The 12,285-nt window shown below is 40.7% G+C and overlaps 1 protein-coding gene across 2 annotated transcripts in view; it reads left to right on the top strand.

Moving 5' to 3' along the window:
- Positions 1-12,285, top strand: part of LOC102397777 (dynamin binding protein) — a 118,866-nt gene that overhangs the window by 41,560 nt on the left and 65,021 nt on the right. For both annotated transcript variants that reach the window (XM_006067604.4, XM_044935339.2), the window contains exon 4: positions 2,748-4,754. In XM_006067604.4, coding sequence (XP_006067666.4) covers positions 2,748-4,754 — 2,007 coding nt within the window. The remainder of the gene's footprint in view (positions 1-2,747; positions 4,755-12,285) is intronic.

The raw sequence follows: 12,285 nt of genomic DNA, 5'->3' as shown, positions 1-12,285 counted from the left end.
TGGGAGTTATGGCATACTTTTATTCTTGGTCACTAAAAGGCTTGTTGTGTCTGAACAGTAGCCATGTCTCCAGTGAGTTTCTTCTGTGGTCCTGTTGGAATGGGTAAAAGTCACTTGTAATTCTCAGGACCCCAATCTCTGACCAATGGGATACTGAATCAGAAATTAAAGGGAAAATAGAAATACAAGACCAAGACCCTATTTTTCAGGGACATCTAAGCAAACCGGTATGAAATCAGTGAGAGTGATTTAGTGCTTACCACTAAATGCAAAAATCTTACATTAGGAGCTGTATAGTCTATAAATATACAAGTGTCAAAATTGTTGATATAAGTGATAAATTCTTTAGTAGACTACAGATGACCAAGATGTGTGTAGACCTTTAAAGTTTATTAGAGAAATATGCTAAGGTTTTGGATAGAGAGGCTTGTTTAGGAGGCAAAGTCCCATTGTGTGGAATTAGGTTCTCAAAGGTGAGATAATATTGGATAGCTGGGGATGGGGCAGGGGGAGGTTGTATCTGGATGTGAATGCCAGGTTGCATTGAGGTGAAAACATAAGAACAGCCTTTTCGTAGCTTGGGCTTCCCTGATAGCTCAGCTGGTAAATAATCTGCCCGCAATGCAGGGTTTGATCCCTGGGTTGGGAAGATCCCCTGGAGAAGGGAAAGGTTACCTACTCCAGTATTCTGGCCTGGAGAATTCCATGAACTGTATAGTTCATGGGATCGCAAAGAGTCAGACACGACTGAGTGACTTTCATGAACACTTTCTTTTGGTAGCTTAGTAACTAAACCTCTTTGGAGAACATTCAGAGCAAGCTTATTTTCTTTTACTATATTTCAGGTAGTAAGAGAATAGGATTATTATAGGAAAAGCCTTGGTTAATAGGAAGAAGCCTTCATGTCCCATGGTAAACATTTGAGCAGGGGAAGAATATGATAAAATTGGTACGTTTATAGTCTTAGTTTGGTAGATTGGAAGAGACAATGTCTGGGAAAAGTTTTAAAAGAAAGAGATGATGAGAGTCGGACTAGATGGTAGCAACGAGCAAGTGATGAATGGAATAAATGTTTTGAGAGAAATTACAGAACAAAAGGAAGTTGGACAGCATGGAGCTAGTTTTGGAGGGAAGATATATTTATTGGGAAATTGAAGAATCTTCACTAATAATGAGGACATTGAGTGCTTGCTGTGTGAAAGGCATTATATCAGGTTTTTGAAACAAAAAAGAGACGTGGTACCTGTCAGTATTGCATCTAATTCACTTCGTAAGAAGATAGACTTAATTTTTATAAAAAGAGCATATAAATTGATACCCTAGATGATAATCCAGCATTCAAGTATGCCTGACTATAAAAGGCCTCATGATTTTGCCAGGTGCTTGGCTCTCCTGGTCTTCTTTCACTTGGGCCAGTTGCATTCCTTAATCACCCCTACTCATGAAAGGGAAATTGACTTAAATGTTAAGAAAGTTAAAAAAAAAATTAAAATCGATAATCTACAAAATGAATAGGTCATAATTAGAAAATTAAAAGTTTGCTGCAAAACAGTAGAGGAATTTGTTCACTGGGGTGAATCATAATAGGTTGAATTTTAGTTTCATTTTTTTTTCAGAAACAAGCACTGTGCCCTGTCTTTTCCACTCCTCACTTTCTTCAGCAGCAAGACAGATGCTAACTGTTTAGTGTGTATTTTGTGACGATACCTTGAAACAATATTGAAATTACTGATTATTTTAAAAAACAAAGTCCTTGATTACTTGGAACTCTTTTAAAATTTCATTATGATGTATTTTCAGGATAAAAATTGTTTAGGAGGGACTTTGAAGATTTCTTTCTTTGCTAATTTTTTATATTGAATATAACTTAGTGTGAAAAATTAGATCAATCTATTCAAAGGTTTCTAGTGGAAATGAATATGTTCTCCATCATTTATAAATAAATCCAGTGGCACAAACTTGTTGATAGTAGCATTTCTCAACCTTTTTGATCCTAGGATTCATTTACATTCTTAGAATTTTTGAGAACCTGAAGAGTACTTGCTTCTGTGAGTCTATTAATATTTACATTAGCTATTAAAGCTGAGAATTTTTTTAAATTATCAATTTATTTTTTAATGCATATTAACATTAACATGAATAACATTTTCTGAAAAATAACTAGTTTCCTAAACAAAAAAATTTAGTGAGAATAGTAACATTTGTTTACATTTTTTGCAGATGTCTTTAATATTTGGTTTAGTAGAAGAAATCTAGGAAATTTCCTGGTGGTCCCTGGTGGTAGGACTCTGTGCTTTCGCTGCTGAGGGTGCAAGTTCAATCCCTGGTCGAGGAGCTAAGATCCTGCAAGCCATGCAATGCACTCAACAGTTTTTAAAAAATTTAATTTAAAAATAGAAGAAATCTTGATTATTTTATTTAAATCAGTATTCAGTTTGCCACGTTACATTGTTTTGGATGAAGTGAAAAAAAAAATAATAGTTTTGACCTCACAGACCCTCTGAAAGAGTCTTAGGGATCCAACCCCAGGGTTTTGAGGACCACATTTTGGAAACCACAGGTTTATAGGAATGTTCACTCTATTGTTACTAAATTGTCAAAAAGTGTTTATGCCCTGAAAACTCTAGATTTACATTCCCTTGAATTTGGTAGGTGTTTAAGATGATGAATTGCACTATTACTTATACCACTGTCTTCCAGGGGTGATAATGGAAGTCATTATCTCTGCTTCTCTTTTCTTTCTTTAGGTGACCTAGTGATTCTTGATGGCACTCTCACTGGTGGCTGGCTGCAGGGCCGAAACTGCTGGGGTGCCCGGGGCTTCTTCCCATCCTCGTGTGTTAGGGAGCTCTGCCTCTCCTCACAGAGTCAGCAGTGGCACTCACAGAGTGCTCTTCTCCAGATTCCCGAATATTCCATGGGACAAGCCCGGGCCCTGATGGGGCTTTCTGCCCAGCTGGATGAGGAGCTGGACTTCAGAGAAGGGGATGTGATTACCATTATTGGAATTCCTGAGCCAGGCTGGTTTGAAGGGGAACTAGAGGGTCGAAGAGGCATTTTTCCAGAAGGTTTTGTAGAGCTTTTGGGGCCCCTGAGGACTGTGGATGAATCGGTCAATTCTGGAAATTGTGATGACTGCGTTAGTAACGGTGAAGTAGATACCAGTACAGGAGAGGAGAAAGAGCCAGAAGAGGACACTGAGCAGCCGGGCACCTACGGAATTGCCCTTCACAGATTCCAGGCCCTGGAGCCAAATGAGCTGGATTTTGAAGTAGGTGATAAAATCCGAATCCTGGGCACTCTGGAAGATGGCTGGCTTGAAGGGTCACTGAAAGGCAGGACAGGCATCTTTCCTTACCGGTTTGTAAAGTTATGTCCTCAAACAAGGGTAGAGGAAACCATGGATCTGTCACAGGAGAGCGACCTCACCAACATTCCTGACACACCTTTGGATTGTTCAGAGAACTCCTTAGAAGCAGAAGGAAAAAGACATGAATTTCATGAGTATAAAGCAGAGAAGTCCAACTGTGTTATTTCTGAAACACCCACTTCTACCCTGGAACACCTGACTTCTGAGTGTGAAGAAGATAAACAGTCTCACTGGGACGCGGACCCCTCAGGAGGGCCCCCAGGAAGCCCAGGTGCGGGGCACGAGCAGCTTCTTGTCAAATGCTCTTCCACGACGGATCCTTCAGAGGTCGTCAATGGTGTTGCGTCCCAACCTCCAGTACCTTTTCATCCTGATTTGCAGAGAAACCAGTATTATTCTATGAGAGGAGGAAGCCACCCTAGCCCAGACCAGTATTCTGACTCTGTTCCTCTAGAAGCAAGGACTCGAGACTACTCCAGCCTACCTCCCAGAAGAACTTCATACTCCCAGCCAAAAACCCTGCAGAAGCCAGGGCCACCTCTTCACAGCGCCTCTTCCCTCACTGCCTCCAGGGCAGTCAGACCCAGCCAGCTGAGCTCTCAGCTCCACGGCCTGGCAAGATGTGTGAAAAAGCACTGCACACCCAAAGAAAGTGCTTCCAGCTTTTGCTCCGCCCCAGACAGATCAGAGATGAAGCCTGGTCTGCAAGACAAGGCACCCGCCCTGGAAGCCATGACACGGTCACAAGGAGACGGCTGCACGGACCTGGATTCAAAGTTGACCCAGCAACTGATAGAGTTTGAGAAGAGCTTGTCAGGGCCCTTCCCAGAACCAGATAAAATCTTGCGCCACTTTTCAATCATGGACTTTAACTCCGAAAAGGATATTTTCCGAGGTTCCTCGAAGCTAATGACTCAGCAGGAGTTGCCTGAAAGGAGAAAAGCTCTAAGGCCCCCACCACCCCGTCCCTGTACTCCATCATCTACTCCTCCCCATGCGCTGGGAGACCAGAACCTGAGACTGGATCCACCCCTGGCAATGAGACCCTCTCGCCCAGCTCCCCTGCCTCCCTCGGCCCAGCAGAGAACAAATGCAGTACCCCCCAAGCTCTTAACCTGTAACCGTCCTGGCTGGGAGAGCCTAGAAAAGGAGGGCCCGGAGAATGTTGACAAGACTTTGGACCAGACTTCCCAGTGTCCCTTGGTCTTGGTAAGGATTCAGGAGATGGAACAGGACTTGGATATGTGCCGCAGGGCTCAGGAAGAGCTCAGCTTATTGCTGGAGGAGAAGCAAGAGGAATCACTGAGGGCAGAGACCCTTCAAAATCTTGAGTTCTATGAGAATAACATTGAGAGTTTGAACATGGAACTCCAGCAACTTAGAGGTAAGTGATTAGAAGATAGTATATACTTATTTCTTGATACCCTCAAGTCCAAATAACAGCCTACCCAAGTTTTTAGGGATATGTTACCATTTTTCATGGACAACTAAGGAATAATTTGCTTTTTATTTATTTATTTGGCTGTGCTGCATCTTCGTTGCTGTGTGGGCTTTTTTTCTAGTTTTGGCGAGCATGGGCTGCTCCCTGGATGTGGTACAGGGACTTCTCATTGTGGCAGTTTTTCTTGTCACAGAGTGCAGGCTGTAGAGCATACGGGCTTCAGTTGTGGCTCCTGGGCTCTCAGCACAGGCTTGGTAGTTGTGGCGCACGGCCTTAGTTGTATTCACCAGAATACTGGTGTATTCTCCAGTTGTATTCAGCAGACTGCCAGAAGAAATAATTTATAAAGTAGGAAAAGAGTGAGACAGCAGCAGCTGGTCTAGGGCACAAGGAGAGAGCATGGCAGCATGCCCTTTGGCATACATGCTGGAAAGCTCTAAACCTATATCTCCTTAAGAAAGTCAGTAATAAAAAGCACTCTATGGATCTAGGAGTGGCAGGATCCTAATAAATAAAAGCTGGGTATTCCCTGGAAAAGGAAACGGCTACTCACTGCAGTATTCTTGCCTGGAGGACCCCAAGGATGGAGGAGTCTGGAGGGCTACAGTCCATGGGGTCTCGAGAGTCGGACACAACTGAGCAACTTCACTTTCCTTTAGATCTCTAAAAGTGAATGAAAAAAAGAATCCAAAAAGAAAGAGTATTATTGGAAGATCAGAAATTGAGTAATTTTCTGAAAGATGGAAAGCAAATGGATTACAGAAAGAAAGGAAACCTCTGTCTAAGATATGCTCAGGCAAGAATTGCTGTGCCAGTGGGCATAGTTCTGTGGGAACTCCAAAATCAGGGGTATGGCTCTGGGAGGGTGTCCTGGAGCACTTGCAGGGTGATGAATTAGAGACCAGCCGGGTCACTGGACCCACAGGTCATTTGTGGCAGCGGCAACATTTGCTCTCAAGGTAAAGTACAAGGGTGAGCCCTTAGACATGTCCTCAAGAGGGCGTTCGTTTAATATGAGTATCGGAACTCTTGGGGGAATGCCAGATAGCTTGATGACTTCCGAGGGCCTGAAAAGGAATCCTAAGGGAACCCTGGCTCAGTGCTATATCCTCAAAGATAAAGCAAGTTTCAGATTCTCCATCACCTTATATACATACAGTTTTTGAGATATACTTGTAAACCATTCTTGCATTAGATGTACAGGTGGCAGAACAAAAGTCTCTCAAATTCCAGGTGGCAATGATTTCTCAATATTGATACTTTCTAGAATTAGTAGTGTTCCAGAGAAATGTTATATTCAACATTCCAGTAATGGACAGGTACTAATGGATGAAACTGTTCTTCTTTTTTTATTCTACTGACCTTTTTTTTTTTTCAATGTATTTATTTTATTTTTGGCTGCACCGAATCTTCGTTGCTGTGCCAGGACTTTCTCTAGTTGGGGCAAGCCGGGCTGCTCTTCCTTGTGGTGCACAGGCTTCTCATCGCAGTGACTGCTCTTGTTGTAGAGCACAGGCTCCAGGGTGTGTGGGCTTCAGTAGGCGTGGTGCACAGGCTTAGTTGCTCCGTGCCACGTGGAGTCTTGCCCAACCAGGGATTGAACTCGTGTTCCTTACATTGGCAGGCAGATTCTTAGCCACTGGCCCACCAAGGAAGTCCTATTCTGCTGACCTTCTTTTTCAGAACTAATTTAATAATTCAGCTGGTGTTCCTTCTATTTTTTTTTTTTAATTCTAAAAGTTCTGTACAATGAAAGACCCACAGTAGGTGGTTATAGTCTTAATCACGAAGACTTTTCTTTATCTGACTCCACCATATACAATATTGGCAGTGTTACTGTTGAACTGATTGATTTTTAGTAGGTGTATTATTTGTATCAATCGCTAATATGATGAAATTACTTATTTCTTGCAGTCACTGACAGTGCCTCTTACGGTCATCTTTTTCTGTCTTCATAAAAAAGTACATCCAGCAATATAAGCAGTCCCTTGGAAGAGGCAGAAATTAATCAGTTTGAACACCAGCCTTTAACCCTCCAGTACAGTCCCATACAATCTCTAATCTTTAACTTTAAGGCATAAAATTTAAAACTTTTAAGAAATTATGTATTTTTGGCAGGATTTGGTCTTCGTTGTTGCATGTGGGCTTTCTCTAGTTGCGGCGAGTGGGGGCGCTCTTGGTTGCAGTTCACAGCCTTCTCATTTCAGTGGCTTCTTCTCTTGTTGCTGAGCATGGCCCTAGGGTGAGTGGGCTTCAGTAGCTGTGGTGCACAGGCTTAGTTGCTTCGCAGTGTATGGAATCCTCCCAGACCAGGCATTGAACCTATGTCCCCTGCATTAGCAGATGAATTCCTAACCACTGGACCACAAGGGAAATCCTTAAAGAACTTTTGATATAGTATTTGTCTAATCCTGATTAGTATTTAGTTATTTATATACCTCTCCATGAAAATTTTAAGCCTAATGAGAAGACAGCTCCTGTGCGATAGTGGGTGTGACGTTTCCCACACACCTGGTGTGTTCAACATAAGTAGTAGACTTAGTAAATACTTGATGAGTTGAATTGAGTTTAACTGAATGAAATTGAAGTTTCTGCTCTACCTTCCAGAACTTTCGAAGATCTCCTACCTCCACTGTTTCTTTGAACTTGGACTGCTAGGGAGCTAGGGATTATTGGTGCTAAGGTTCTGGTCTCCTTGTTAGATATAGTTAATCATAGCAAAGTAGTCCAGTGGTGAGCCACACCCAAAATTAGGTTATTTTTAAAAAAAATTAGGTTCTTTGTAGCTATTGCTCCTTCTACTTCTTTTTTTAATACGAAAATGAATGGGCAAATGCCTAGCTATGCGTACGGTATGGTAGGTATTTAATAGGACTTTGAGAAATGAGAAAAAATATATTTAAGAAACACTTCTAATTGCAAGACTTAAGTATAGGAAGAAGGGGTATGACTCTATTTATTTGAACTGTAGTCAGTTGGGGGCTCTGGTTTGTGCTTGGTGGTTTTAGAGCAGAATATACATGACTCTTCTGTTTACATTCAACTCCATTTTATGGGTATCAGTGTGAATCTAGTTAGACCAACAGGGAATACACTAAATGGATTCAGTTTAAGTATAGGATGGTGCATGGATTTCCATGAGAGCTCACATAAATGCATATAGCCTTTATACTATTCTTCATATGGCTCCTTCTTAAGACTCTGGAATTATGAAGTCATGAGGACTCATTTACTAGAAGCTCTATTCCCCCCCCCCCCCCAAATCTGATGTGTTACCTTTTATAATTTTCTGTTCCTGCAGGTATCTTTCAGCTCAGTTTTTATTTTCTTTACATATGATAAGGATAGTTGTTTTATAGTCTGTGGGGGATGACAGAAGATGAGATGATTGGATGGCATCACCAACTCAATGAACTTGAGTTTGAGTAAACTCTAGGAGTTGGTGATGGACAGGGAGGCCTGGCGTGCTGCAGTCCATGGGGTCACAGAGTTGGACATGACTGAGTGACTGAACTGATGATAATTTCAAGGTATTAAGTCTTACTGGGAGTGTTTTTAATGTCACATGGTTCTCATTCATGTGGTCTACACTCATCATGTGTCTGGTTATCTTTTTCTGTGTGTTAGTCATAGTGTTTGGAAAATATCAAGATCTGAGATGAATTAAGACATGACTCCAGAGAGGATTTGCATTTATTTCTGTCAGTTGCTTGTGGTCAGCCAGTGTTTCCAAATTCCTGAAGGATAGTAATTGTGAGGTTCTGAAACAAGAAATTGGAATTCCTGGTAATTCCTAAAGTTATAAATTATTCTGTATTTTCTTAAAGGCTCTTTATATGTTGTTAATAATAGTGATAACTGTAAAAATTAATAGTGAACAGTTTTTCTGTTAGGATTATACTAAAAGTTTCAGAGATGTTATGTGTATATATATATATGAAATAAATGCATGCGTTATTATGAACCAAAATATTAGATTATATATCTTAGTAACATGTAAAATTATTCTCTAGCTGATAATAAACTTTGAAATATTTTTTACTTTTTACATTAATTTTGGATTTGTAAAGAAGTTGCAAAAATAGTAGAGCTCCCCTATGCTTTCACTCAGCTTCCCCAACCCTAATATCTTACATAATCATAAAATATTGATATTTATCAAAATTAGAAAATTAATATAATAGGTATCTGATAATATAAAATATTAAAAGAAGGGAATATTAACAAAATAAATGTTAAATAAAAAGTTTAAAAACTATAAAATAATACCACAGATATTTAATATTTAAAAGTGATTTTTAAAACAAAATTTTAAATACACAAGCATTAGTTACCCTATCTAGTGGCTGATGGTATTGGTCTTTGTTTTATGACTGATACCTCAGACATAGAAAGTGTCTGTTGATGTTGGTTGAATTGTTGAGTGTATCCAAAAATGTCTTTGGTGGGGCCACTAGGGTACACGTTGCTTTGCATAAGCTTGTACTCTTTTTTTTTTTTTTTTGTACAGACAGGTTTTCTTTTTTATTTTCTAACAACTATTTGTATTTATTTTTCTTAAGTTTTACTGAAGGAAATCAACAGTTGATTTGCAGTGTTTTAATTCCTGCTGTACAGCAAAATGATTCAGTTATTCATATATACATTCTTTCTTTCTTAAGAGATGTGCACCATTTTTAAAGACTTTATTGGATTTGTTATAATATTGCTTCTATTTTATGTTTTGGGTTTTTGGCCAAAAGGTGTGTGGGATCTTAGCTCTGCTACCGGGGATCGAATCCACACCCCCTGCATTGGAAGGTAAAGTCTTAACGACTGGGTTGCCAAGGAAATCCCTATTCTTTCTGTTTATTAACAATTAAAATATTCTGTCTGCTTGCTATGATTTTGACTTTGCCATTGAAAGCAATGTTGTTTTGCTAATTCAAATTTTAGACAATAAGTTTGTGACAATGTTCACATCTTAAAAAAAAATTTTATTGAAATAGTGTACAACATATTAATTTCATTAGAAAGACCCTGATGCTGGGAAAGATTGAAGGCAAAAGAAGAAGGGGGTGGCAGAGAATGAGATGGTTCGATAGCATCAGTTAGTCAGTTCAGTTGCTCAGTCATGTCCGACTCTTTGTGACCCCATGGGCTGCAGCACACCAGGCTTCCCTGTCCATCACCAACTCCCGAGCTTGCTCAAACTCAAGTCCATTGAGTCAGTGATGCCATCCAACCATCTCATCCTCTGTTGTCCACTTTTCCTTCTGCCTTCAATCTTTCCCATCATCAGGGTCTTTTCCAATAATTCAGTTATTTGCATCTTTATAGCATCAGACTTTACTTCCATCACCAGTCACATCCACAACTGGGTGTTGTTTTTGCTTTGGCTCCGTCTCTTCATTCTTTCTGGAGTTATTTCTCCACTGATCTCTAGTAGCATATTGGGCACCTACCAACCTGGGGAGTTCATCTTTCAGTGTCCTATCTTTTTGCCTTTTCATACTGTTCATGGGGTTCTCAAGGCAAAAATACTGAAGTGGTTTGCCATTCCCTTCTCCAGCGGACCACTTTGTGTCAGAACTCTCCACCATGACACATCTGTCTTGGGTGGCCCTACACTCATGGCTCGTGGCTTGAGTTAGACAAGGCTGTGGTCCATGTGATCAGTTTGATTAGTTTTCTGTGATTGTGGTTTTATTATTTTTTTGCCTTTTCATACTGTTCATGGGGTTCTCAAGGCAAGAATACTGAAGTGGTTTGCTATTCCCTTCTTCAGTGAACCACGTTGTGTCAGAACTCTCCACCAAGACCCATCTGTCTTGGGTGGCCCTACACTCATGGCTCATGGCTTGAGTTAGAAAGGCTGTGGTCCATGTCATCAGTTTGATTAGTTTTCTGTGATTGTGGTTTTCATTCTGTCTGCCTTCTGATGGCATCACTGACTCACTAGATGAGACTTTGAGCAAACTTCAGGAGATAGTGAAGGACAGAGGAGCCTGGCATGCTACAGTCCATGTGGTCACAAAGAGTTGGACACAACTTAGCCACTGAACAACAGCAGAAACATACTGCATAATAGTTCAGTACTAATGTTTGCATCTCCTCTGCATTTCTTTTGTTAAAATACTTAAAAGAACTATAGTTAAAAATACTTAAATGAACTACAATCTGTAGCAAATACAAGCACTGGGAAAAACTTAGCAAATGTATTTGGCTAGTATTAAAATAATAGAGGGCTTCCTTGGTGGCCCAGTGGTAAAGAATCCACCTGCCAATGCAGGAGACGCAGGTTTGATCCCTGGGTCAGGAAGATCCCCTGGAGCAGGAAATGGCAACCCACTCCAGTATTCTTAGCTGGAAAATCCCATGGACAGAGGAGCCTGGCAGGCTACTGTCCACAAGGTTGCAAAAGAGTTGGACATTGCTTAGGGACTAAACAACCACAAAATAATAGAATGTTTGCCTCTGAGCAAGATTTAACACTGCACAGAATCATGAGTCAGACTTGCCAATTTAAGGACTTAATTTTGCTTCTAAAATTTTATATTTCTTGGACCATCACTTACAAGGCTTATATAAAATATACTGTGCAAATAAGCTTATTAATATTTATTTTAATTGCAAGAGTGACTCATTGTTAGCACACAGGGCCATTGAAACACACAAGCTTTATAAATACATTCATAGCGTAGCAACAGCTACAAACAACACTAACTGATAGATCCTGATCACTTTTCTTTGTACTCTTGTCCTGGTCAACCTTAATCTTCACTCTGTGTTCAGTATTTCTGCTTGTGGGCTTCCCTGGTAGCTCAGTGATAAAGAATCCACCTGCAGTATAGGAGATGTTTGATCCATGGGTCTGGAATATCCCTTGGAGAGGGAAATGCAACCCGCTCCACTATTCTTGCCTGGAAAATCCTGTGGACAGAGAAACCTGGCAGGCTACAGTCTATGGGGTCGCAGAAGAGTCGAACGTGACATTTTCTGTGTTGCGAAAGCAACTTGACATTGGTTGTTGTTGTTCGGTCACTAAGTTGTGTCTGACTATTTGTGACCCCGTGGACTGTAGCACGCCAGACTGTCCTTCACTATCTCTTGGGAGTTTGCTCAAAGTCATATCCATTGAGTCAGTGATGCTATTCAACCATCTCATCCTCTGTTATCCCCTTTTCCTCCTGCCTTCAATCTTTCCCATCATCAAGGTCTTTTTAGATGAGTCAGTACTTCCCATCAGGTGACCAAAGTATTGGAACCCTAGCTTCAGCATCAGTCCTTCCAGTGAATATTCAGGAGTGATTTCCTTTAGGATTAACTCATTTGATCTCCTTGCAGTCCAAGGGACTCTCAAGAGTCTTCTCCAGCAGCACAGTTCAAAAGCATCAGTTCTTCAGCCCTCAGACTTCTTGATGGTTGAACTCTTACATCCGTATATGACTACTGGAAAAACCATAGCTATATCAACCTTTGTCACCAAAGTGAT

Source organism: Bubalus bubalis, chromosome 23 (assembly GCF_019923935.1).
Source record: "Bubalus bubalis isolate 160015118507 breed Murrah chromosome 23, NDDB_SH_1, whole genome shotgun sequence".
Lineage (NCBI taxonomy): Eukaryota > Metazoa > Chordata > Mammalia > Artiodactyla > Bovidae > Bubalus > Bubalus bubalis.
The sequence above is the reverse complement of the archived record's forward strand: the minus strand, read 5'-3'. Positions and strand labels throughout refer to the sequence as shown.